Source organism: Penicillium expansum (genome assembly GCF_000769745.1).
Source record: "Penicillium expansum strain MD-8 chromosome Unknown contig198, whole genome shotgun sequence".
Classification (NCBI taxonomy): domain Eukaryota; kingdom Fungi; phylum Ascomycota; class Eurotiomycetes; order Eurotiales; family Aspergillaceae; genus Penicillium; species Penicillium expansum.
This window is the reverse complement of record NW_015971402.1, coordinates 68501-94062: the sequence shown is the minus strand read 5'-3', so window position 1 is coordinate 94062 and position 25562 is coordinate 68501. Positions and strand designations below refer to the sequence as shown.

The 25562-nt window shown below is 47.8% G+C and overlaps 10 protein-coding genes across 10 annotated transcripts; 9 read left to right on the top strand and 1 right to left on the bottom strand.

Moving 5' to 3' along the window:
- Positions 1-1258: 1258 nt before the first annotated feature.
- PEX2_062820 (uncharacterized protein) lies at positions 1259-1978 on the top strand (the record flags this gene model as incomplete). Its single annotated transcript, XM_016743553.1, has 1 exon — positions 1259-1978. The coding sequence occupies one exon, from the start codon at positions 1259-1261 to the stop codon at positions 1976-1978; it is 720 nt and encodes a 239-aa protein (XP_016596260.1).
- A 702-nt stretch (positions 1979-2680) lies between these two features.
- PEX2_062810 (uncharacterized protein) lies at positions 2681-4990 on the bottom strand (the record flags this gene model as incomplete). The annotated part of the gene is made up of 1 exon (XM_016743552.1): positions 2681-4990. The coding sequence occupies one exon, from the start codon at positions 4988-4990 to the stop codon at positions 2681-2683; it is 2310 nt and encodes a 769-aa protein (XP_016596259.1).
- A 767-nt stretch (positions 4991-5757) lies between these two features.
- On the top strand, positions 5758-7674 carry PEX2_062800 (MDR family MFS transporter; the record flags this gene model as incomplete). Its single annotated transcript, XM_016743551.1, has 4 exons — positions 5758-5985; positions 6062-6831; positions 6913-7286; positions 7343-7674. 4 exons carry the CDS (start codon positions 5758-5760, stop codon positions 7672-7674), a joined length of 1704 nt encoding a protein of 567 aa, XP_016596258.1.
- A 1659-nt stretch (positions 7675-9333) lies between these two features.
- Positions 9334-9775, top strand: PEX2_062790 (uncharacterized protein; the record flags this gene model as incomplete). The annotated part of the gene is made up of 2 exons (XM_016743550.1): positions 9334-9456; positions 9524-9775. 2 exons carry the CDS (start codon positions 9334-9336, stop codon positions 9773-9775), a joined length of 375 nt encoding a protein of 124 aa, XP_016596257.1.
- Positions 9776-13449: 3674 nt separating this feature from the next.
- On the top strand, positions 13450-14826 carry PEX2_062780 (Pyridoxal phosphate-dependent transferase, major region, subdomain 1; the record flags this gene model as incomplete). Its single annotated transcript, XM_016743549.1, has 3 exons — positions 13450-13482; positions 13576-14039; positions 14103-14826. 3 exons carry the CDS (start codon positions 13450-13452, stop codon positions 14824-14826), a joined length of 1221 nt encoding a protein of 406 aa, XP_016596256.1.
- Positions 14827-16011: 1185 nt separating this feature from the next.
- Positions 16012-16483, top strand: PEX2_062770 (uncharacterized protein; the record flags this gene model as incomplete). Its single annotated transcript, XM_016743548.1, has 2 exons — positions 16012-16164; positions 16235-16483. 2 exons carry the CDS (start codon positions 16012-16014, stop codon positions 16481-16483), a joined length of 402 nt encoding a protein of 133 aa, XP_016596255.1.
- Positions 16484-18514: 2031 nt separating this feature from the next.
- On the top strand, positions 18515-19384 carry PEX2_062760 (uncharacterized protein; the record flags this gene model as incomplete). Its single annotated transcript, XM_016743547.1, has 1 exon — positions 18515-19384. The coding sequence occupies one exon, from the start codon at positions 18515-18517 to the stop codon at positions 19382-19384; it is 870 nt and encodes a 289-aa protein (XP_016596254.1).
- A 522-nt stretch (positions 19385-19906) lies between these two features.
- Positions 19907-21301, top strand: PEX2_062750 (Mannose-6-phosphate isomerase; the record flags this gene model as incomplete). Its single annotated transcript, XM_016743546.1, has 4 exons — positions 19907-19909; positions 20006-20107; positions 20170-20338; positions 20394-21301. The coding sequence occupies 4 exons, from the start codon at positions 19907-19909 to the stop codon at positions 21299-21301; spliced, it is 1182 nt and encodes a 393-aa protein (XP_016596253.1).
- A 915-nt stretch (positions 21302-22216) lies between these two features.
- PEX2_062740 (uncharacterized protein) lies at positions 22217-23034 on the top strand (the record flags this gene model as incomplete). The annotated part of the gene is made up of 2 exons (XM_016743545.1): positions 22217-22322; positions 22373-23034. The coding sequence occupies 2 exons, from the start codon at positions 22217-22219 to the stop codon at positions 23032-23034; spliced, it is 768 nt and encodes a 255-aa protein (XP_016596252.1).
- A 1525-nt stretch (positions 23035-24559) lies between these two features.
- Positions 24560-25441, top strand: PEX2_062730 (uncharacterized protein; the record flags this gene model as incomplete). The annotated part of the gene is made up of 1 exon (XM_016743544.1): positions 24560-25441. The coding sequence occupies one exon, from the start codon at positions 24560-24562 to the stop codon at positions 25439-25441; it is 882 nt and encodes a 293-aa protein (XP_016596251.1).
- Positions 25442-25562: the final 121 nt, after the last annotated feature.

The window sequence follows — 25562 nt, the reverse complement described above, 5'->3', positions numbered from 1 at the left end:
GGGGCCCACTGTGGGCCAGTTAGACCCCATTCACCTCAGGGCTGACGACGACTCGGCCATCGATTGATGTTCCAGGCCATCTCCAAGACTGCGGCCTGTATCTCTATGTTCTCGAACTTCTGTAGAAACAGGCAATGTTTTCTGTCTTTTAGTGGAACATTACAACTCAACCTTGGGGAGACTATCATTTTGAATCGTTCTGCGCGCGTCTCCATTGCGGATGCAAAACCAGCCTAAAAGTTCCCAACTCAGAAAATATTGGTCCAGAAGTGTTCCACTTCGCCGATCAGGCGGTGACCATTCGTCCTCACTTATCAATCTGTGGCTCTCCCAACCGTTTCCAGCCACCTTGAGTCCACCCTCACCCGTGGACAACCAGCATATCCTGACACAGACTGTGTATCAGCCTTCCTGATACGCACGATGTGGCGAAATCAATTCACATGAAACGAATAACCAGCCATTATGTTACGGACAAAGTATGATGAAGCTGGAAAATGGAGGTATGAGCACATCATCTCTGACATGATGTGCTACAGCCTCAAAAAAGGGGCAACTGGCGCCAGGCGCGCTGGTGCCGAGTGAGAATTCTCGGCCGTACCACGTTGCGAGCCCGATAGGTACGAAGGATTCGAAGGAAGGCATTTGATGCAGTCAGACCATCCCGACAATCATCGATTTGCTTTTTGTGATATTCTGCACACGGAAGATGATCGTCGCACTATTGTTTGGTCCCTGGGTGTGGCGTCTGTAGCTCAACCATACCGTCGATACTTGCCTCGTCGAACGCACCAGAACCACTTTTTACCTTTTTTACGCGTTGGCTGGCCAGCGAAGGCTTGAAGGAAAATGCCTCAGCTACAGGGCATGTACCTCTACCCGTCCACGGGTGCTTTGTGCCTGGTCCCTGCAGACCCTAAGGTCCCTCGAGTTAAGATCGACAAGCCCACTCCTACCGTTTCAGGGTACTATCGTCGTCCGGCCAGTCCACTTTCTGGCCAGTGCAGCCTCCGACGAGGCAACCACACTGAAGTCATGGCGCGATCACGGAATCCACTTCGGCATAGGACCAAGCTCCCAGATCAACAAGCCTAATAAATCGGCAGTCTTATAAACCCGTCCTGGGCCCTCCTATAATTTTCTTCAAACTATAAGATCTGTCTTTGATATACAACCCATATATCTGAGTCTGATTTTCGATTCAAATCTCTCCATTCTTTACTTCGATATATCTTCCAATTAATCTATACCAATCACAATGAAGTACACCGGCATCGCTGCTATGGGAATGATGGGCTGTGCCCTCGCCCTGCCCCAGGGTCCTCCTCACTTCATCGGCTCCCTGCCTCAGAGTCCCCCTCCTTTCGCCAGCGCCCCTAGTGATGCGCCCACCCTATCCAGCGGCTTCCCCAGCGGCATTCCCACGGGCATTCCCACAGCTATTCCCACCGGCTTCCCCTTCGACAAGCGCCAGTTCCCAGACGGACCTCCTCCCAGCGGCTTCCCAACTCCCACTGGTCCTCCTCCTTCGGGCTTCCCCAGCGGAATTCCCAGTGGTTTCCCCACTGAATTCCCCAGTGGCTTCCCCACTGAGTTCCCTGAGCCCACCGGCCTCCCCTTCGACAAGCGTCAGTTGCACTGGGGACACGGCCACCAGGGCCCTCCCCCCAACGGACCTCCCAGTGGCTTCCCGACTCTCACCGGCCCTCCTTTCTCGGGATTCCCCACTCCCACCGGTTTCCCTACTGGTTTCCCTACTGGTTTCCCTAGCGGTTTCCCTAGCGGCTTCCCCAGTAGCTTTGAGAAGCGCCAATTCCCCACAGAGCTCCCCTTCCCCATCCCTAGTGGAATTCCGAGTGCCTTCCCCTCCGGTTTCCCCACCGACCTGCCCTTCTCTATTCCCTTTGAGAAGCTCCAGGAGTTTTCCACTGGCCTTCCCACCCCTACTGGCCCCCCTCTCTCAGCCTCCCCTCAGTAAATACTGAGTAGCTGAGCGACTGGGTGGTTCCTTACCATCTATTGCTGCGCTGAGTTCAGACTTGAACCTGTGATGTGGATTGATATTTGATGCTGCATACAAGATAGCTCTCGCGCTTTGTGCATATCGAAAACTGGGGGTGAGGATTTGATGTATTGGGATTGATTGACTCAAGTGCCCAGTACTGTATATAATACAGGATATATGGGTTACGGGTCATAGGATAGATTTGTTGAAATGGTTTTTCGTTTGTTAGATTCGGGTCTGCGAGACGATTTATTATTTATGAATTACGCGCAGGCTCTTTGTCAGGTATTAGATTTGAATATATTCTTACTTCAGCGTTGGAATACACACTCATTTGAGCCACCGGTATTAGTGTAGATCATGATCATCGTGGTTATCTGTAGGTAGTTGCTTTCTTGTATGGAAACAGTGGTTACTAAATGACCAGAGGATGCAATCACAGAAACTGCCTCTCTGAGGAGAGTTGATTCCTTGAAGAGTGTTAAGATATTGTGAGAGCCAACCGCTTTGGACCACCGTTACAAATACAATTCCAAACTAATATGATGTTGTCAACAATAGCAAGCAGCCTTATGAGATAAATCTCATAAATATCTGGTTACCTATGTGCATCAAGCACGTAATTTACGTCTACATGCAGATGGCATAGATGTTGCGCTTTTCTACCGCGGCCTATTATGCGCTACCTTGCCCATCCTCCTCTGTGCCTCTCATCAGGTTATCCAAGAAAGCCAAGTCCAGATATTGAAATGGATCGTCATCAATCTTAGCTGCCGTCCCAGGGTACTCAAACTCCTGCATGGGATCATCCGAGAGAACCTCCGAGAGTAGCGGCGCAAAGAGGGCTGTGACGTTATTGTTGCTGCCGTTGCTGTTGATTTTATTACAGTAGGTATTGTTATAGGGATCTGGAGGTACTGATGTTGCAAGAGAGGTGGGCTGTGCTTGCGTCTCTGCATCCGTCCCTGCTCGCATGATGACCGGAGATTTGCTCTGTTGGTGGTTTGCCGGTGGCACATATTGTGAACTTATCCCGTCAGCGTGACTCTCGCCCGCAGTCTTAATGACCCCAAAATATGGGATATAGTCGTGTTTATCAGAAATTGTCGAGTCGTCCGGTTGTGATTCTTCAATATGGGGCGCTTGTACGCTTACGCTTTGGGCACTTTGGAGGTCACCTTCAGCTGCCTTGGCCTCGATGGCGAGTAACCGGTCCAGCAATTGAGCACTTCGTGCACTCAGAGTGTCGGGGTTCAGACGGTTGAGCTCCTCCATGTTTTCTTGTGCCTGCTCAATCATGGCACGGTCGCTCAAATATTGGGGGGCGAGAAAATTGTCAACCTTGGAGGAGCGATGACCATCCAAATGTGCCAATACCAGGGTCATGGCGGCCATTAATGCGGTGAAGTCGATGGTGCGGCAACTAAAAGCTACTTTGTTCCAGCGGCGCAGCATGATGAAGCGGGATAAGATCTCTCGCGAGGAGTTGACACAAGTGATTCGAGAGTAATCAAATTTACGCTCAACCGATTCGCGAAGCATGTAGGGAAGGTGAAGCTGGTTGAGAAGGTTGTAGTGAAATAATTGTTCTGACAGTCGCCGCATTTCCCAGAACAAGGCCTGTGAGTCTTTCGTCTGACCACTGAGGTTCGGGACCAACCACCATCGACTTGGCATGCTCCGGGCGGATCGCTGCAGCTCCTTATCAACGTCCTGCGTCCAGGCATAATCATAGCTGGCCGAGTCGGATTCGTTGCGCTCCAAAATTCGTGATGCGATGACACAATGGATTCGTTCAAGACGACCGCTGGCCGAATCGTCGAGCATCGTGTCGGACGCCATACTCCGATCGGTGGCCCCCTGCGGCATACCGAGCATAAGACACATCTGTCGATCGTATGAGACAATGCGGAACCACATGAAGTGTGGGTACGCCTTGGTCTCCGGATGGAGAAGCTTGTACTGAGGACGGCCCCCCGACCGATGAAACCCCATCGACTGCGCAATAGTCATGGCTCTCCGCACAGCCCTCCAGCTTCGTCGTAGATATCCACAATTGCCTTGATACAGGCTCTCAATCATAACGCATTCTAGAAATTCAATGCTGCCCACAAACCTATCATTGGTGGTCACCAGATTGATTGCTTTATCCGCTAGTCGTTCGCGTATGACTTGTGGAGGCTCCGAGAGATCCCGAAGGTCTTCATGAAGATCGGGGTTCAGGTGCTGGAGGAAGCTCGCTAGATGCAGCATGTGATGCGCTATGAGAACTGGGTTTACGTTCGGGCCCGGTATCTCAAGAAGGCGGCTTTGGGACCGAAAGCCATCCCGGTCAAGAATACCGTACGGTGTGGTTAGGATTTCATGAAATGGGATGAAATTGTGGCGAGCACTGGCCCTGTGGATTCTCGCGGTATCTTCCTGCGAGGGCAAGGAGTTGTAGAGAGTCTGAGACAATGCATTTGCCCTGGAAGTACCGCCAACATTGGCAGGGAATGACCTGTCGAGATTGAGATGGTCATGAGAACGTTCATCCTCGGCCGGGGTATGGCTGGGCTGATGCGATGCAGGAGGCGCATGTTTTGAGGGACCTTTGTACACCGAGGTCGGGGTTGGGATACCGTGGTCTAGCTGTCGATCTGGGTTCTTTGTTTGGCCATTGTCGCCCGCAGCAAGAAATTGGTCAAGTTGGGACTCCACTCGTCGCAGGCGATCCCGTAACTGACTGTTGTCCAAAGGGGTGGACATTTTCTCGGGGAACTCCTGACTCACGCATTTGGTCCAACGTCTATGGCAGCTAACGCAGACTGCGTCATCGGGGCTATCAAATACACATTTCATCTTTCGTCGCTTGCATTCCCAGCAGCTGCGTGTTCCTCTTCGAGGTTTCTTACGTCTGGACGGCACCGCTGAATCCCAATCATCTAGGTCGATGGTGGGATTTCTGCGAGCTTGTCCTATACGCTGAGCAGGGGTAGCGTCCATGATGGGTTATGTGTATCTGGTGGCTTGCACGTTGATGCACACAAGTAGTTCGTATAGCCTGGCGATATGTTTTCTCGCAGGCAAATGATCCAGATTCAGGTGATCGATAAAAAGGAACTAAGTGATTTGAGCACTAGGGCATGAGCATGATGGGTTTTCTAGAGTCTTGGACCTCCGGAAATGCGGCGGAGCAGTGGTGTTATCATCTTTTGTGACCGTAAATTACGAGATCTCCGGTACGACAGGTTTTAGACGCCATCGCGCCATTATAAATAATTTGACAGAAATCTCGTGTATAGCAATGTATGGTATAGATATTCGGCTGTGTTTGCGGCCTTATGATGTCTTTTTAGATGGTCTTTTTAGATACTCTTTTTTATCTCTTTCTAGATAGTTTTTTTTAGAAGGCATTAATACCTTCGTGCCCTAGGCTATAGGCATGGGTTATTGATTTAATTTATTACTACCTAGGTAATTTTCTGCTTGGTCGGTTGGCACGATGTTGTCTAAAACCTATCGTACTCCGGTAATATTCGGACAAAAGTGCGGTAAGCTCACCACCGGCCTTGTTCGATAATTACATACTCCGCCATGATATCGGCGGATTCATACATCGCATCATTCACGCTATTTGTCCGCTGCAATGAAGTTTGTGGGTTTAAAAGGGCTTCAGGGCTGCATAAATATAAACTGCTCTCCTCAAATATGTCTCAAAATGGCAGATAACTTGAGCATTACTATACTATCGCCAGGCAATAACGTGAAATATGTCGGCACCCACTTCCCATTCAGAGTTCAACAAGAATGAAGCAGGCCATTCGCCTGAAACTAGCAACCTCAGAATCAAGGAACGAGGAAGCGATGAGACCGAGGGCACTGGTGACTTGAGCCAGGACTTGGACCAGGAATCAGACCTGGAGTACGCGACGTCCTTCCGCTTGATGATTATCATGGCCACTTTGAGTCTCAGTACCCTGATCGCAGCTTTGGACCTGGTTAGTATTACTCACGTCTATAGTACTACGCTGTTTGATTATTGTACGAAGTTAACATGATCGATTCGATCTGTAGGGGATCGTTGCCACGGCTATTCCGAAAATCACCAGTGACTTTCACGCACTTAGCGATATCGGATGGTACAGCAGTGCCTGTTTCCTTCTCGTCGGCACAACCTCCGCCCCATGGGGTAAGATGTACAAATACTTCTCAGCTCAATGGACGTATATGACAGCACTTGCCTTATACCTGATTGGAAGTATCGTGGCCGCGGCCGCACCTACCAGCATTGCGCTGATCGTGGGTCGAGCTCTACAGGGCTGGGGATGTGCGGGCACCCTCGGTGGCTCTGTTCTAATTATCAACTTCACGGCACACCCTAAGACTCGCCCCATGCTCATCGGCCTATGGATGGGTGTCTTTATGGTTGCCACGACCATTGGCCCTTTAATAGGCGGCGCGTTTACGACTGAGGCTACATGGAGATGGTGCTTTTGGGTGAACCTTCCGGTGGGAGGCACAGCTATCGTACTACAGTTTCTCTTTTTGCGAATGCCGAAACACATTAAGCCCACCCCTGCGACGTGGAAGGAGATTCTACTGCATCTCGATCTCCCCGGCTGGAGTTTGCTATTCATCTCAATCATCTGCTTGACCTTAGCTCTGGAATGGGGCGGCATGGGGAAACCATGGAGCAATGGTTCTGTTATTGCCACCTTGATTGTCTGGGTTGTCTTGACGATTGCATTTGTGGTTGTCGAGTGGTTCCAGGGCGAGTACGCTCTCATGCCCTTGAAAATGCTGTCCGCCCGTATTACATGGTCCCAGCTCTTATACGCGTTCATGTGAGTATGGTTTATGCTTCCTTTTACCCAGAAGTCTTGTCTGCTTTGACTTTCGAGCTAATTTCCGATTTTGTTCTCAAGTGCCAACCTAGCCAACTTTCAGATACTGTTTTATCTTCCTATTTACTTCCAGGCTGTTCATGGCATGTCCGCTATCACAAGTGGCGTCTACTGTCTTCCGTTCATGGCCTTCTATACTTGCGGGGCTATAGTCAGCGGTGGGATTGTTGGGAAGACCCGCTTCCTACAACCCATCGAGTTTACTAGTGGACTCATAGCTGTTCTTGGCGCCACCCTGATCTACTGTATCGACGTCGACACCTCGAAGGCATGGTATATCGGCGCTCAGATTCCCTTTGGGCTCGGAATTGGTCTAGGAAACCAGGTTCCGGTGACGGCGCTCCAGGGTTTCGCGACGCCAGAAACCGTAGCAGCGATAACGGGGGTAGCTTTCAGTGAGTACTAGAAAATCTTATTGGCATCGATCCTCTCCGCTAACTTCCTCTCTCAGTGGCCCAATCTATCAGCGGAGCTTATTTTGTTTCGGCTGCGAATTCTATCTTCAACAACTACCTGCTGCAGACTTTGGCACGAATTGCTCCTCAAATCGATCCAGCAGAGATCTTGCACATTGGAGTCTCAGATATCGCAAACCTGTACAAGGGTGAACAGCTGAATTTGGTTCGAGAGGCATATATGGCTGGTATCAAGGATGTCTTTGCCTTCGCCCTGGCCGGTACTGTTCTCACCGTGGTCTTTTCCCTTTTAATTCCCTTCAAAAGACTTCCTTCTCATCAGATCAAGAAGACTGAGGATATAGAGGCATCAGCCAAGGCCCTTTGAGTTTATCATGTGGGGCACATACACTGCGAGCATATCGGGCAAGAAACCAATTGCAGATCAACTCATACAATGTTGTCAAAGGGCGTACCAGAGATGGATGGTTAGGATACATGGCATAATGGATAATTCATATAGTGAATCAATGCTGGATACATAGTGTTCATTTCCTCAAAGTTAACATTGACTGCATATATTATATGCCCTTCGGTGTTAGTTTACCTGAAATTAGCTAACGTGTGGGTGTATTCTCTCATTTTTTCCCTGCTGTTTGATGTAGCCTTGGTCTGCCGTTTGTTTTCTGTCTTGCTCATTGTTTGTTCATGCGTTTCTTTTATCTCAATCTTAAGATTAGGGGATTGATACAGAAACAACCCCCTGCCTGAATTTTTAGTACCGCCTTCCTAATCGGGTGCGACACTGAATTAGGAAGTCTCTGTATCAATCTCCTAAGATTAAGGTTAAAAGTGGAGCACATGTGGGTACCTGAGGATGCCCCTGCAGACGAATTGCAAGAGCCTCAAATGACGTAGGACATAATGGTACATACCTATATGGCTCAATTTTTCATATCCTGTAAAGTAACTAGTACACAGTGACCCGAAGGAAACTACTATTTTATTATTGTCAAGTTCGTCTTGAAATTCCATATGTTGTCACACTAAAAGCCATGCCGATTATAGTCGCATAATGAATCCATCCATCTTAACACTAGAGATGAGTGGTAACAAACTGCATATTCACAAGTATAGATGTAGTCCACATGTACTTTGACTTTGAACGATGTGAAATACCCAAGATCATCCGTCCGGATCTCAACTCGCCACGAATTCGACTCTAACCTCGGAACGGCAGAGACTAACCCAGGCGCTGAGAAACAGCATGTTATTGAAGGAAAACGATCGGTTCGACTGTTAGTGAAGGCAAAGCAGTAGCAAAAGAGCGAATGCCTTAATCATGCATTGCCTGCCTAGACTTCGTCTGGTTGAGTCCGGCAATTATTTGAGAGACTGTGAGCCCTTGTAGATGTCCCCATTACTGTAAATGAAAGATTTATGAGTTATGAGGTCGTCCTCATTCTCCTCGCTTCTAGGCAGCTGATTCGAAAGCATGTTCGCGACGTTAATCTCGAAGACGGAGGGGTTCTAGAGTGGAACGAGCGTGAATGTAACTGAAAAGTGGAAGTAATGTTAGCTCGTCCACTCAATGGACAGAGATGGGATCTGTCACCTACGATGCCTCGCCGTCGGGATCAATGGGAGGGTAAATCTCAGCTCTAGTCAAGTCCCAAATAGAAGTCGGTGTCTCGAGGGACTACAATGGGTTGATGTAGTTTCCAAACCGAGTGTTCCTGCTTGCGTATTTGAGATACAGATAGTGACAAGCATGTGGTCGTTTTACGAGCTTCTAACATGTACCGTATTGGGAAGTGTCGCATTGGTACAGTATCCATAAATGAGTACTCGTTATATTGATTCTCGCGCGTTTGATCGAAACCCAGAGGTATAAAAGCCCCTCCAATTGTTTGTTTCTCTCAGTTCCTTTCTTCTCTTCAACACATACCCTCTTGGACTTCTCGTCTAACAATATCAAGAACTTTGGTCCAACCACTAAATCATCTCATCATCTCATCTCAAACATCAATCACTGCAAACCTGCATCATGGCTCGCGTCATCCATACCCCCAGGGACAAGGGCAAGGCCAAAGTCTCGGAGGAGACTGAGCCAAAGGTCACCAAAGCCAGTGACGAAGTCTTTCTCCTGACCCTTCTCGGCAACGTGAAGGTCAGTTATCTGTTACTTGATGCTTAACTGCTTGATGATACATTATACTAACAAAATCTCACTATAGGTTGACCACGAGGCTGCTGCCAAAGCCCTTGGCATCACTAAGGCCGCATGCCGCATGCGATATATTCGCTTGCAACAGAAGCACGGCCTGAAGATGAAGGGCATCAAGGGTACTCCCCGAACAAAAAGATCTGTCCTGACCAACAAGGACGCAGTAACCGAGCAGGAGTCAACTCCTGTTGAAGAGCCTGGTGTCGCCGAGGACGATACCGATGTTGACGGGGAGACCGTGGAGGAAGCCACCGAGAACTGAGCCACGGGCGAGGATTCTTTTGGCAATTTTTAATGTTTCAGAAGAGGAGGGGGAGATGAAATGCAACAATGGATCGACTTTTTACTCTCACTTCACAATTCTGTTAATTCTGTAGGATCGTAGCTTAGCAGTGTCCGCCCAGATGGTCTAAAGGATGGCGACACACAGAACCTTACATTAAGTAGATGCCAATTTCCCCAATGTTATGAGGCCCGGTTAAATGGAATATAACTTTCTTTTCAGAGTCTACTGCCTATCTCATTATCCATCACTATAGTGAGATGTTTGTCTCTTATTGATACCTGGGAGATCAGGTCTCCAATAACTATAATTTTTACCTTCAGTTCGCTCTTGAAAGAATTCACTCTCCTCTTTCTTTTTCTTAATTTCTCATGGATATCTTCGCTCATCAACTTGTTTATTGGATAGTCTCACATGGCACCATGCCTTGCTCTCTTATTGTATTCCAGATATGCCTCGTCAGGGTAAACACATTACATCTCCAACAGGCTATATGAAATCGTTCAATATGACTCTCGGAAACATGAAAGCTAGGATAATACCTAATAAAGCCAGTGAGCTCTCACTTTGTCCTTAGTGGTGTCTTACTCTACTATTACTATCAGATCCTAAACTAAATCAAATGTGCATTAGATCACCGTGACCCTCGCACTGGAGAGTGACCTCCTTGTCATCAGTGTGCGCATATACAACTATCTCCCTAAGGCCAAATTAAGTCCCTACCTGAGTCGGCAATGTCGAATTACTCGTGCCATTATCGAATCATGTCGTCCAAAGTCAAAGTACAAAAGTCCCAGCCCTGAGCGTCTTTCCTTGGCACACTTCGCTTCCTTGACCCTGGTCGCCTTGTGAGCAGTGTTTCGCTATCCTCGCTCTCACCCTATATTTGCTAGGTTTGGAAGCACATGACGCCAACTCAAAAGAAGCTAGAGATTCCAACGACTCTTATAATTGATTCAAAGGCTTTGGGTCAGACGATTTCTCAACCAAGCGATTGCAAAGAAAGTACCGCGAAGCTGCAAACTCCGTAAATACAGAAAAATATATTTCTAGTGAGATCCTGAAGGACTCACAAACCTACAGCTCTCATGGTTATAGGGAGCTGTCAGGTTACGCTGTTAAATATTCTACTGGGAGCCCACAACGGTTTTCCTTTGACAAGCTTCGGGTTTTTGATGTCCTGCCCATGCTGAGCAGCACTGACCCCAAGAACAAGTTTCCCAGCAAGATCAAACTCAGTGATGATACACCCGTGAATATTAGAAGCAGACTAAGTGATCATGCCCCTTGTCTCATTCTAACTAGGCACTTCACGGGCCCAGAATCCTCTTTCTATTCCTGCTTACGGAAAATCACTGATCTTTTGCATGACTCTTACTGTGTGCCTATAAATAATTGTTTCTATATATTTATAAGATCGAAATTCACCCATAGCTATTCTAATCAAGTATATCTGATGGAGACATTCCTGCATTTGGCTGGAGAATGTTCTCTCAAAGCCTCCACCTATCACAATACACCCAAATCCTTTTTTTCTACTTCTTCCTCTCACCTCTCTCTATTGCTCGCCGCATTACTTTCGTTCAAATCCTTGATTTGCTTTGTTTTCGACGTTGAAGAAGGGAAAGCAGCCGGTAAAGGCCATATCCCACGCGAGACAATCATTTGCTAAGAACGAAGTCCTGTCTTTTATAGTCATTGAATATGTGTTGTAGTGGTGCTTATATTAATCTTTCTTCACTTATCCATCCCTTATCTTTAGATCGTAATTTGTCCCAATAAGATGAGATGCGGAATGGAAGGCCAGGAACGGCCTTTGACGTCGTTTTAAACCTCCACTCACAGCAATTGTGTGAAGTGGATCAATACAGACTTTGCAAGGCTATGATTTTAGGATTGCTTGAATACGTCATGCAGCATGGTTGATGAAGCTTCAGATCTATTCCTGCTGATGGAGAAGAGCTGGCAGGTCTAGCTAGCCGCAGATACAGCGGCAGCGGCTGGCCGCGAAAGGCTTGATATCAACAAGGCAACCGCCGAGCTCATTCTCAAAAAGGCAAGTGACCCCGTAGGTTTACTGTGACTCAGTAAGACTTTATGTAACTGAGTTTCTTGAATTTATCTGCAATGTAAGCCCGCTATGTTGCATGACGGATACAAGGAGACTCTTGGAATGTAAAAGATTTGACTATATTGTGGTAACCCTAAAAGGCACCCCGGAGATCAATTTTATAACATCATCGAACCGCCCGTGATTGAAAGATTCCATTGAAATGTTGTCGGTTCTAGAGCTAGTTATATTGGGACGCATGAGTATAATTCCCATATCACGTATAGTGACTATGACTGAATGTAGCTGAGCATTCACAATCAGGCCTTGTAAAGGGAATATCAGAAGGCGTAACTTCAAGTTTCTCATAAATCTATAGCGCTAATAACGTTATTGATGCCAATGGTATTGATGAAATTGTGTTTCATCACCAGCGCAAACTAATTTAGAATGGTACTTTCAACCAGATTTATGCTATCACACAGCTTGAATAGTCTACTATTCGGCGGTTTAGAGGGTAAAAAGGCTTGATTCGAAAACGTATGAGAGAAATCGTCGCCGTTGCCAAGCTCGATAGGCACGTTCTTGAGCCCGATTTAGTCAATGTGATGATAAATCACGATCCAATTGAGTCAACCTTCCGGCCAAGCATCCCTTTTGAGGTGGATAAGGGCCGCCCAATGGAATTACATGTGATTGTTGGGAATGCTTTAGGTTTGTGGGATTGACTCTCGTGGAGATGCGAGTTTTGGATACCACATACCGGATTCTGAATCCTATTCAGGAATGATTGCTCACTTCGATGGGGTTTGAACCTTGGCATGAAATGTTCTGTCAAATTCTGTACGAAGTATTCCCTGAATGAAGTCTTTCCCATAATCAAAATGAATTGCATGATGACATCTGTAGTTCGGTTTGCATCTATGAACTGAACAATGCGATCCACCGAGCTTTATTCAGGAATCGATTTCATATCCTACAAGAACTGGATTTCTGGCGATGAAATCGAAAAATACAATACCACAGGAGATCCGAGATGCACATGCGAGACGAGGACAACTAAGTAATGGCATTCACAATTATTGTTTTCTCTTGACTAATTTACCATCGGATGCATTCTCCTTTCTCAGGAATCCCATAGAAAATCACATGGACGGATAGTTTTTCTCTTCAATCCGCCGTGAAACTGAACCCATCTATTTAGTCTGGTTCTGACTCAGAGCTGGGGAAGATCACCAAGATTCCCTACTGATATAGTGAAAATAACATCGGCTTCCAAGGTCCTAGGACGAAAGGGGAGTCGCCAATAGGCTCGGACTATTGAGGCGACCCACGGTTCAAACCACGCTAACCAGGTATTGTTCGAATTTGGCAGGCGAGCCCGTCGAATGCTTATCGAGCAGCTCCACTCTTTTCTCCATATTCTGTTAACCTGAATACAACATACAACATACAGAAGTCCTTTTAGATGAAGTCTTCCGAGATCGATACGCAGCTGACCAATGCAGCCCCCCATTTCGTCCAATATAAAAGGACCGGTTGTTCGCCAGGACACACCATAAGACTTTCTAACGCAGGCTCTTAAACTTATATACAAGGCACAATGGTAAAGATTGAGGCATTCACGGTCGAACAGGTAATTTCAACACTCCACTTCATGATTTGCATTGTCACTCTCGGGTGTTCGATGTGATCGCTCAAAACGAATGAAAAATACTGACAAGGATAGTGGATGGGGAAGTATGAGACAGGCGCTAAGTACAACATTGCGGAAACCTGCTGCGCGCCAATTTCGATCAAAGATCTCCAGGAACTTTCTAACGACAAGGACAACAACCTATGGGCTCAACTCCAGTCTTCCACAATCGGCTATGGGACAGTTCCTGGCTCCGACCGACTACGAGGGAATCTGGCTTCCTTGTACTCCGCCGAAGCACAAAATCCCTTACCGAAAGAAAACGTGTTGATCACGGGAGGCGCGATTCTGGCGAACTTCCTTCTGCTATATACACTAATTGGGCCGGGAGACCATGTCATTTGCCATTACCCAACCTATCAGCAGCTATACTCTGTTCCCGTATCTCTAGGGGCCGAGGTTAGTCTTTGGCATTCCAAGGAAGATGATGGTTGGGAGTTGGATATCGAGGATCTGAAACGGCTCATCCGCCCGAACACCAAAATGATCATCATCAAGTAAGTTTAACCTCAACACCTAGATGCCATACTGGGGTTCTAACCATGTTCCCGCTTTCCTAGCAACCCACAGAATCCCACAGGAGCCGTTATCTCGCGCGAGACTCTCCAGAGCTTGGTCGATATTGCTCGCAATTCTTCCATCACCCTCTTCTCCGACGAAGTCTACCGCCCCCTTTTCCAAGATGCGAGCGCCGCTCCCCCGTCGCTTCTTTCCTTTGGTTACGAGAAAACCATCGTAACAGGATCTGTCTCTAAGGCGTTCAGTCTCGCCGGGCTGCGCATCGGTTGGATCGCATCACTAGATAAATCGATCATCGAGGCTTGCGCTGCGGCTCGAGACTACACCACAATTACCGTCGGCCTTATCGACGATACGATTGCTAGCTTTGCCCTAGCTCCGGAGTGCGTGCACAATATTCTCAATCGGAACATCAATCTTGCCCGGACAAACCTAGCGATTCTTGAGAGATTCATCGATGCGCATCAATGGGCTTGTGACTGGACCAAGCCTCGTGCAGGCACTATAGCGTTCATTCGCTTCAAAAGGAATGGTGAGCCGGTGGATGACTCCGTACTCTGTGAGAAGCTTCTTGAACGGACAGGAGTGATGGTTGCACCCGGGAGCTTCTGTTTCGGACGTGATCAGGATTTCCGGGGCTACGTTCGCATGGGGTATGTTTGTCATACGAAAACACTCGAAATCGGACTGGAACGTTTGGGGCAATTCTTGGATGATGGTTACGAGGAGGTTCCACTGTCAAAGAAGGTGCTGGTGCCGTTGTGAAATGTGGATATATATATGAGCAACCTACCCTTTTGAGAGAACCTACCGATCTAGTTCTTTAGTATTCGACGCACGCGCCACGGAATTAAGGTAAAAGTGGTATATTCTCATTCTATCGATGAAAAGGGATATGGGTTTATACTAAGCTCTGAAAGTTGTTAGTTCTAGACAAGTAAAGGGAAAGAAACATAAACTATATCGCCAGCAGTGAAAGTGGCGGTGTATTTCATAACATCTCAACGATAGATAGTCCGAAAGTGTACTGTTGGATGATCCCATCTCCCATGGATGCTTCTTTGATAGATTTTAGGCTATAAATACCCTGCTCTTCATATATTGAATAATCAAGGTTCCTTCTTCCTCTTTCCTCTCTCTCTCTCTAGCAGCTGAAAGAACAGTCAAATGAATTATTCGTTAGAGGAGCTTCCTGCTCATTACTCTGCTAGCACATTCCTGTGGTTTCAAGACCCACGCGGAACCGATCTTGAGCCGATTCTAAAGATCTCGCTAGCAGATAAGTCGTTTCAGAGTTATGAAGACTCGGGCTTAACCCAAGTAGTCAATTACCTTTGCTTCATTTGGTGACCGACGCAGGGAGGACCTGCAAAATGTGGTTGTCTTGAGAGAGGCCATCTGTGTGCCCTGTTCGTCCAATACTTCCTGAGTTGATCGGGGTAGAAGTATTGGATTCTTGTGCTTAGCCTTATGTAGCGAAAGGAAAGACATTCGAACCCTACTCAAAGAATCTATCCATCAAGTCAAGGTCGCCGTGAGGTGGTTCCACTTCAGATCATAGACAGTGTCAAGTCACTATGGATAGAACTTGAAGGCGTGCGATATTGAAAAGGCCATCGAAAAGGTTGGATTTCCGTTTCAATGATGTTAGCATTGTTCGATTCGTATCTGAATTACATTACTTTGGCCTCACTTCGGCATCAGAGCGGATCTAAAAGCTAAGATATTCGTAGTACGCGTGTCTCATGTGTCTCGTTATATCGAGAGGTATACACGTTTGCCTGGCTATTTCTAGACCAACACCGTTTGCTGAAAACTTTCGAATTCTCATTTGCTCCATCTCTCCTTCATCTCTCACCCATCCCACATTTCATCCACCTTTCATCTGGAAGGCCTATCACCCAATACCGATACTTCACTTTTTGCCAAGGGACAACCTTCTTTCTCACCATGGCACCTCGTTTGAAGAAGGATAGCCAGCCGGCGAAGCTCGTGTTTGAATCTAAGGTCAAGAAAACGAGGGGCCCCAGAGCCGCCCCGAAGAAGAAGTTTACCGAAAATGAAGTCTTCTTCTATCAGGCCATCAAGAATGGCGGAACCAAGGTCTGTCGCCCCTCATTTGGGTTACGCATGCTCTTGGATATTAATTTATATTGACATTGGTTTCCTCTAGTTTGACTATGCAGCCATCGGCAACGCAATTGGCAGATCTAAAGACGCCACTCGCATGAAGATGAGTCGGCTGCTGAAGGAGATTGGAGAGTTCATGGAGGACCAGGAGGACTTGGTTCAAAAGGCTCAACCAAAGCACGAGGAGAACCCTGCAAACGCGGAGGATGCCGAGAACGGCAGCCAGGACGATAAAGATGGCAGTCAGGCTGACGATACTCCCGTTGACGCTATCGACACAGAGGACAGCTAAACAGCCCAGCATATCATGTTTCCACGCGTACTAGGTGCCATACACTCAAGGTTCACACCTTATTGCAGTGGATTCTTGTTTGTGACAGAAATTTGAGGATTGGTGTGGGTGACAAGACACTGCAGATATGGTCGAGCCCACGGCGGTGGGCGAGGTTGTGGCGATGAGAGGTTGCTCAAATCGTTTTCTTTCGTGATCGTGCTAGGAAATCTGTTCTTTTCAATGACACACAAGCATTATTCTATCTAGATGAATATCGTAGATGAAGTTGGGCTAGACTTATTGTTAGATTAAAAATAAAGAGCCTAGTCAGGATGAATTGGCAGTTGGCAGAGATTAAGGCGTCCCATACCGATTGGGGCCTGTTGCCTAAAGGCGACGGCAGTACACTAGAATATTCACAAAACACAAGAAGAGTCGGCCGCTTATACGGACTCTGTAATCTGATCCATGAATTTGATCTCAGATAATATCAGGGACGTTAGATGTAAGAACATAATAATTTGCGTTTGCTTATTCATTTTAGATGGTCTTTGTAATCAAGGATACGATCAAGTCGAACAAACACTATGCGGACCCAAAGCTAGCGCCAATGATGACCCACAACTACGTGACGTAAAGCGTCGCGGGGGAAGTTGGGAGATTCCTTCTGCCTTCTCCACAGACTACTACAAGTAAATATTTGGGGGCGGCCTTCTGTCTGAGACCAGTTGCCTTTTGACGGAAGCTCGGGTGAATCTAGCCTCCGGGCGAACAAGGTAAGGAAAGCATTCCATAGGCGCTTGTTGTTTTGTTGTATTCTTTGCCTTTAGGCTCAGTAAAAGGATCAAACTCGGCCTGTGGTTTTATTTTCGGCCCCGCGTACTTGATGCTTGCATGCAATTTCACATTCTAGCCCTAGAGTAGGGTAGGTATCCCGAGATCACCCGCTTTAGTAAAGACATACATTAACTACAGTTTTGCATTAATGAGGATTTCTATAAATATCATTAATTAGCTGGATTTGTTCGTGGTGTGTTACATTCGTCCTGCATGTATATAGCGTGGCCTCGAAAGTAGTCACTCGACATAAAATAAAAGAATTTATAGAATACTGGATAGACATTCTTAAATCAAGATCCAACGGAGCTCTTGGTTATATGTTCCAAAATGAGGATAATTGGACACAATAATTTCACATAACCTCCAGAATAGAGATGAAACAAGAGATATAAAGTGGACGAACTGGACGAATACTTTCCGAAGGTACTTTATGCAAACTGCAAGCTGCAAGTTAGTTGGGAATGTAAAGTGCAGCTAATTGACTTCTATTTTTAAGACCCAAAGCGGCCGATATGCGAACTAATTAAGGAACATATGAACACCCCCCCTGTCAAGCGCAACCTGCAGATCTGTGCATCACCTTCGGCGGTAACGCGCAAGTCTTATTGGTCGGTGGTGTCAACAGCTACAATGAATGAGACCTTCAACAACTAGCACAAAGCGCTTTACACACCCCTCAGGGTAACCCCATTTTGGGACCAAGCTTTATATCCGGACGCCTTCCGCCGAAATGAAGGTTTCTTTCTTTCTCAGTTTCAGACTGGCTTGACCAAAGTCCCTGGCGGACTCGCACTTGCTTTGATTTGCTTTTGATTTGCTTTCTTTTGTCATTTTCAGATTGTTTACAAGGATTCAGCTCATTGGCGACCCCTCCATCGCCCTTCGAGGCCCTTGTTTATCATCATCCTGGCCGGTATCCAATCCGCGGCCGTTGCCACTTGTTTGTTTCTGCATCAGTGCAGAAGGGAATTTGCGTAAAAGCCACCAAAATCCTGTCACTCTGCCAACTTGCGGACTTATTGGCTGGCCCTCGTCACCAGTTGCTTGCTGGTTCTTGTTAGAAGGCATTAATATCCATCCTGGCCTAAACTTCCCCCGCTCGATCGTTACTTTCCTCCCCCCCGTTAAACGAATGTCATCTTTTGCTTCTCCTGAGGGGCGATATAAGAACTGTACGAGTCGATATCACACGACTTTCTCACAGACATCATGGCGGGAATCGTCAACGGACCCCTTTCTCTCTTCCGCAAGTCGGACTCTCCAAAACCTCTCCATGCTCGATGGGGGGATGTGTCCATCTCCGTGCCCACAGATGGCTCATGGAATCAATACAACAATCCCCATCGACCCGTCAAAGAGAGAGCAGCATATGGGCCAGGCTACGTCCCCGACTGCTCTCCGGAAGACCGCCGGAACCCCCGTCCAATGAAAGAAGAGGACGCAGACGACGACGCCAAAAGCGTCTGCAGCGAAGCATCAACAGTCTCGCGGCGGAGCTCACTATCTCTCGGAAGCCTGCGACCGGGCCGGCTCTCGGTGCGCCTCGCGTCGCGCCCGAAACAACTGCGGGGCGAATCGCAGATGGAAAGAGATGCCCAGCGCTCCGAGCGAAAACGAAACGAATTTGCATATCGACCAATTCAACAAGACTACACCTCCGAAGTAGTCGAAAATGCCACTCATCCCAACAATCGCTTCAAGTACATCCCGACCAACGGACGATACCTTCAAAGCTCAGGCGCCGAGACTCCGCGCAGCCAATCCGTCAGCTCGTCCCGCACCCTCCTCTCGCGGCGCGGCTCGATGTCCGAGTCAAGTGAGCAGCGATACAGCGGTCGCGATCGTGACCACCATACTCCGAATGTCCGAGGGAGCACCTACCACGAGGACGACCATCGCAGTCTGCACTCGACTAGCTTCCGTGATAGCTCGGACAGTTCTAGTTCGCGGCGAAATCACGGGCTGCCGCCGAGACGGCGCACGTCACCTTTTGTTGCGGCTGATAGCAAGAGGGCTTCTTCGATCTCGAGGCCTATGACTGTGGCTATGGTTCCTGATCCTGACGATCTCTATGAGTAATGGGTCCATGTTTATTTCGGTTATTTTTGCGGTTTGATTTTATTGAGCATCATTGCACGGTGTTGGGTGTTTTTGGTGGTTACTGGGCATTTTCACAGTGCCTCAGAATGAAACTATTTATTTACTTTTTGAATCGGCTTAAGGTTTCATAACAGTAGCTTTGGTAGATTAAATGTATGATATATAACTTCATTTGTGAAGTATTGTACCTTGCAATACGCCTGGCTCAATCCCGGTCGCTCAGTGACGTGCGATTCAAGCACTTCACAGAATTCCAATTGGTGGATTTCCCCCCATTCTACTGTATCATGGAATTCAACTTTTGACCTGAGCCGCTGCCAAGTATTTGAACGCCTGGGGCGACACGCTTGATAAATCACCATGACGACATATTAACGTCTTTTGCCCCAGCCAATAGAAAATCCCACGTAGGAACGATATGAAGCAAGGTAATTGTCGAGTTGAACATTGAACATTGAACACTAACAAAAAAATTACCATCTCAATATCATCTTGGCCAAAATGGTAGACGCAGTAGTTCAACTTCGGTGTGGTGTCAAGGCAAGTATATTCTGCCTAGATATTTTACATCGATACTAATTATTTACCATGAATTAACAGAACGATGACTGGGGAAAGAAAGGAAAAGAATCCATTGTAGCTCAGCTATGGTCTAAAACCCCGAATAATGCACCCATTGATGACTCGAAGCATTATTCGGAAGTAAGCTTCTCATGAGAATAATTGACTACTTCAAGCCCGAATTTATGTTGACTTTTGAGCAGATGTGGTTGGGCACGTACCCATCAAACCCATCCTATCTGCTTTCCACGGGCGAGCACCTTGGGGAGTACCTGAAGAAATACCCCGAGCTAGTGGGCAAGTCCGTCCACGACCGATGGGGTCCGGAGATTCCATTCCTGCCAAAGGCAAGCCCAAAAGCCAAGAATTATAGTGTGTGGCCGCACAGATAAACTAACATTGGTCTAGATTCTATCTTTCAGCAAAGCGCTACCCCTACAAATCCACCCAGACCTGAAACTCGCCGCACAACTACACAAAGAACACCCCGAGAAGTATGGCGATACAATGCACAAGCCAGAGATTGCAATTGCGCTCTCAAAATTCGAGCTCTTTGCCGGCTGGAAGCCCCTAAAAGACATCCAAGCGCTGTTTGCGTTGAACCACCTGGCAAAATACATCCCCAAATCCGGACAATTCAACGACGAAACCCTACGTCAAGTATGCAAGGCGCTACTGAGCGCACCACCCAAAGAAGTCGCACAGACAATGAAAGATCTGCAAGCCATCCCCGAATCCCAGTTCGGCGCACACACCTACATTCCCAGCCTCCTGGGTCGTCTAGCAAAACAATACGGCGAAGGCGATACCGGAAACCTAGTCGCCGCCCTGCTGATGAACTACTTAACTCTGGGACCGGGAGATTCCGTCTTCGTTCCCGCAGACAGTATCCACGCCTACCTGGAAGGCGATATCGTTGAGTGCATGGCGCGCTCAGACAACGTCATCAACACAGGGTTCTGTCCAGCTGCAGACCGCGACAGTGTCGAGTTGTTCGGACAGGCTCTGAGCTTTGTTCCGCATAATGCGCAGGATGCGCTGCTGCCGCGCAGAAAGAGTGACAAGGGCTTGAATGGCAAGACGGATGTCTATGCACCGCCTATCAGTGAATTTGCGGTATTGTGTACTACCCTTGGCGCTGGGGAGAGCGAGACCCACAAGGCCATTCTTGGGCCGAGTCTGATGATTGTTACAAAGGGTGGTGGTCAGATGAAATTCCCTGGTAATCAGACCTCTGAGTTAAAGGAGGGATATGTTTTCTTTGTGGGGCAGGGTATTGCGTTGGACTTTGGGACGGACAAGGGCATGGCTGTTTATCGGGCGTATGCGGAGTAAAAGTGGCTGATGCTTTCAAGTGACTCATTTTCGATGGAGGGAATAGAGGCAGGTATAAATTGTTATGATATTTAAAAAAGAGAATACTTTGAAAATCGGGGATTGGAAGATTGAAGTAGGGCTTGCGTTGTCTCATATTTGTTGTATGCGGGCGTTGAAGCCCTGTGATGGTTTTCCCTATCTGGTAGGAGACTCGTCAAATCAAAAGAGCGTAGATAACCATACCCAAGCACTGGCAACTGATCAACATTCATTGGACTCTGCAGACCTTTTATAATCCCGGGTGAATGAGCGGTGATCACCTTTTCATTTATACTTGCTTGAAGTCCTCTGTACTCCGTACAGTGGTGTTGGGTTCAACGAGGGGTATCATTTGCCGGTTACAGGGCGCTTTGAACGAACCAGTCAACGCACAACAACATTGTTGGTGACGGCAAATGCATAGATGTGATTTGTTCAAAGATGCAGCAGTTTTAATTTAGAAATTAAGGCGCATTTACGAGGGTCTAGCCCGCCGGATTAGTCCGCTAATGCAGGTTAATTGAACTAATGCTGGCTAATTTTGTCGTCTTTGGGCAAATCTATCTATAGCTAATTGATACTATCTTTATTTCCCCCGCGATTCGCTCAAAATATCTTTGAAACAGGGACCGTGTGTCAGGATGGCACTAAGCTTCGTTGATCCGTTTCAGGGTCTTATATATCTATATCCTCGCAGTTTCAAAGCATGGATTGTTGTTAGCATCGGCTCACAGGCTTGAGGCTCAATTCTAAAGACTTACTAGTCTTTTATTAATACTGTGGTGCAAGTCAAAGTTGTCTTGACTTCGATTATTTGTTTACTTTGGACATCTATACCCTGGATGTCCTCATCCCAGCAAACACATCCCCGTTGAATTATTCACAAATTGGGCTATGTCAATTAATTCTTCTCTTGGTCCCCGCTCCGATAACAACTACCCTTCTCGCACACCCGTGATTATTATTGGTGCGATAGCTGGCAGCCTCATCTTCCTAGCAAGTATGCAGCCCGAGCCGCAACCCACCCAGAAGCAAGCTAACCTAAACCAGTGGCTGGAGGCTTACTATATCTCTTCTCGCGCAAAGAACGGGCCAGAAGAAGAAACGCCCAACAATCCGAGGACTTTTCTCCTCTGGATCCTCCACCAGCCTATAAAACGGACGAGCTAGGCACACCCCGAGGTCTCCACTCCCAACCCCGGCCCTTGTCTTCCTTTGCGCCGGATTACAGTCGCCAGGCCCAGCACGCGCAACAGTACCAACAGCAACTGTCTCGGCCTTCATATGATCAACCCCCATCATACCCCACATTGCCAACATATGACCCATCACGATACCAACCTATTCGGCCAACGTCCATGGTGGGCGATATTAACGCCCACACCTATACCTATAACCCCACCAATCATGCCAATCCACACCCTGGTCCCTCTTCCCGTCTGAGTGCAGTTCACTACAGTGACGCCAGGCTAGCAACCTCCCGGCCGGTTTCAATGACCGACCACGGTCCTCCAATTGGGCCTGTAGCTGTTCCAAATAGGTCGAGGCAGCAGGCAGCTATGCCACCTCCACCGGAGCAGCACACCAGACAGGAACACAGGGATAGGAGGGATAGGAGGGAAAGGAGTGCATCTGAGCCAACGCTGCCGGCCCAGGCCGTCCCCAAACAACCTAAACCCGTTCTGTCGCGGCTGATCACCAATTTCCGTTGAGATTGTGACAGTGGCTTGGGCTTGTTTTCTTGTTTTTACGACTATCACGACATGGCGCTTTCTTTTTGGAAAATGTGACGGGGGGGGTGGTTATTTATTATTTATTATTCTGTTTTATTTGATTTAGTCAAGTTTTCGGCAATAATCAAAACTTGTTAACCGGTGGAAGTCCCTAATAAGTGTAGTTAAATCGTAGTAAAATGGTTAAGATCGTTGACAGACACCTGGTCTGTGTGCTATGGATCTCCGTCCCATCGATCAGCCCGAGAAATTCCCCTTTTCACTCACTCTCGGCGCCTACGATAGTACTTTGATATAACCCCAACTGGATCAACTAACCTGGTTTTACTATTTCCTCTCTCAGAATCTGCTAATTCTTCAAGGTACTTTGTTTACTCTACACTACGCCCATTTACGCCCACTCAATTGTGAATATTGATCCTTCAACTCCACTTCATTGCAGGGATTCGGATGCGTCACAGTGAAACAGTGCTTTTTTTCGCCCTTTTCCGCGGTTTTGCCTTGAGAGGAGGGGGGCTACCCCCTCTTTTGATCCCTGTCTTTCACCTAGCATTTTTTCTTCCTCGTCGCCGCTAGCAAATGACTGGTTAAGAAGAAGGTGCTTCAATGTCTCTATCACACCCATTGTTGCATCGTGATCCCTGAATCTAGGAGATAAACCTGCCACTCCAATTGTCTAGCCCCAACTCAGATCACCTCTCGAGGGTCTTTGTTCTTGTGAGTGCAGATCACTAGACAAGCGCCATGCCAAGACGACAGAGAACGAGGGTGCGTTGATACAGGCACACTATATGCAACCTATGGCCGACCCGCGTCAATCTGTCCACGCAAGTTGACTGCGCCGCACCTCACAACTAACCATGTTGTAACCATCCCGCAGAGAATGACCAGGGGTGACAGGGATTGCAACTACCCCTCCCACATGCATTTTTTACCCACCCTGCAGCGATGGGAGCCTCTCATTTATGGCGAGTCGCCTGGGTCCCTCAGCCGGCCAACTGCTGGCCCTGCATTTCGCTTTTTTTTTTTCGAGGCGCTGTTGTTTCTGCGAGAGACAGCATTGTCTCGATTCTTAGATTCCGCCCCTGGGGCCACCAGCAGAGGGGTACCAGACCACCGGGTTCACTCCCGGGTCTCTAATCACTCGCTGGGTCAATTTGCTACTAACACCATCCCCGTCAAGTGCTTCATTCGGAAGATCTTCGCTCCTCTTGGTCACCAACGGATATGCAGTGGTTGGCTAGTGCGCCTCCATGGACGTCTCATTTTGATACAACTTCAACACACGCGGGCGATCTACCTGCCTAGTCACCTTTCTCTGTCTCTCTTTGTTCCTTGGCTGTTCCTGAATTGTTGCCCTGGGGAGACAACCCATGCTCTCTGTGGGGAGATTCATAAGTTCTGAGATGAGCACCGCATTAGGGAGTGATTTGTCCTCCCTTTGGTAAATTTGCACCTTGAACGCGTCACCCCTCCAGCTCCGATGAAAAACTGGTTAAAAATCATGGCGACTTTCATGAAGAAGTTTAAAAGGAAGCGAAGAGTTTCCACAGAACTCCACTCTCGCTGGGGTGATGTTTCTATCACCTATCCCATCCAAGGGTCCTGGAATCAGTGGGATCAAACTTCTGGTTTTGTCACGAACACGCCGAGGGCAGACAGAGAGTCTGAAGAAAATCAACAATATCTCCCGGCTGGCCCATTACGCCAGCCCAGTCCTAGTGCCTCGAGCAGACGGTCGAGAAGCACAGGCACCCGAGAACACCAAGTGGGAGACGCTGCCTCCTTTCCCACTGGGTATTTCGACCAAAACATCCGTCGTCGTGTGGGAGAGAGAGATGCATACACCCCGCCATCTCATACACCACCAGGTCAAGGACTCGGCCTTGGCGATCTCAGGCGTGGGCCAAGTCGCCGACCTCCAAGCTCTATCAATGACGAATGCACTACAGATGACTCATTCGACGAAGAGGAAGAGGAGGAAGAACGAGATACTCTGGGCCCACGAATTGAAGTAAGCCCTCGAGAATTCGGCATGGGAGATATGTTGCACACAACACGCGACGATCCCGAAGATTTTGATATCCCAGCCAAGTCTCCTCCACTCTCTGTAACTTCGCGCATGCGCCGTTGCAGCCTCCAAAGCTGTGCAACAGAACCCACAGCATCTATATCTGGTGGTACCAACTCGAGACGAACGAGCGTTACTGCTGCATCCTCTATCTCTGTCCCCTCCGTGTCACCCTCTACACCTCGCGTTGCATACAACACCCCAAAGCAACCTCCCTTCCCAGAGAAAAGATACCCTCCCCGTACAAAACATCGGGAACCCGAGCCTGCGCCTCGACTAGAAATGGTACCTTCCTATGATGAGCTCTATGGTTGATATGTGCGGAACAAATTATGTTCAACTAGAAGTCTTTATGTGGTGGTTTTTTGTTTTTTGTTTTGTTTTTGGGTGTCGGCCAATCAGTCTTGTTGAATCAGTCTCGTTCGGAAGCCCTGTG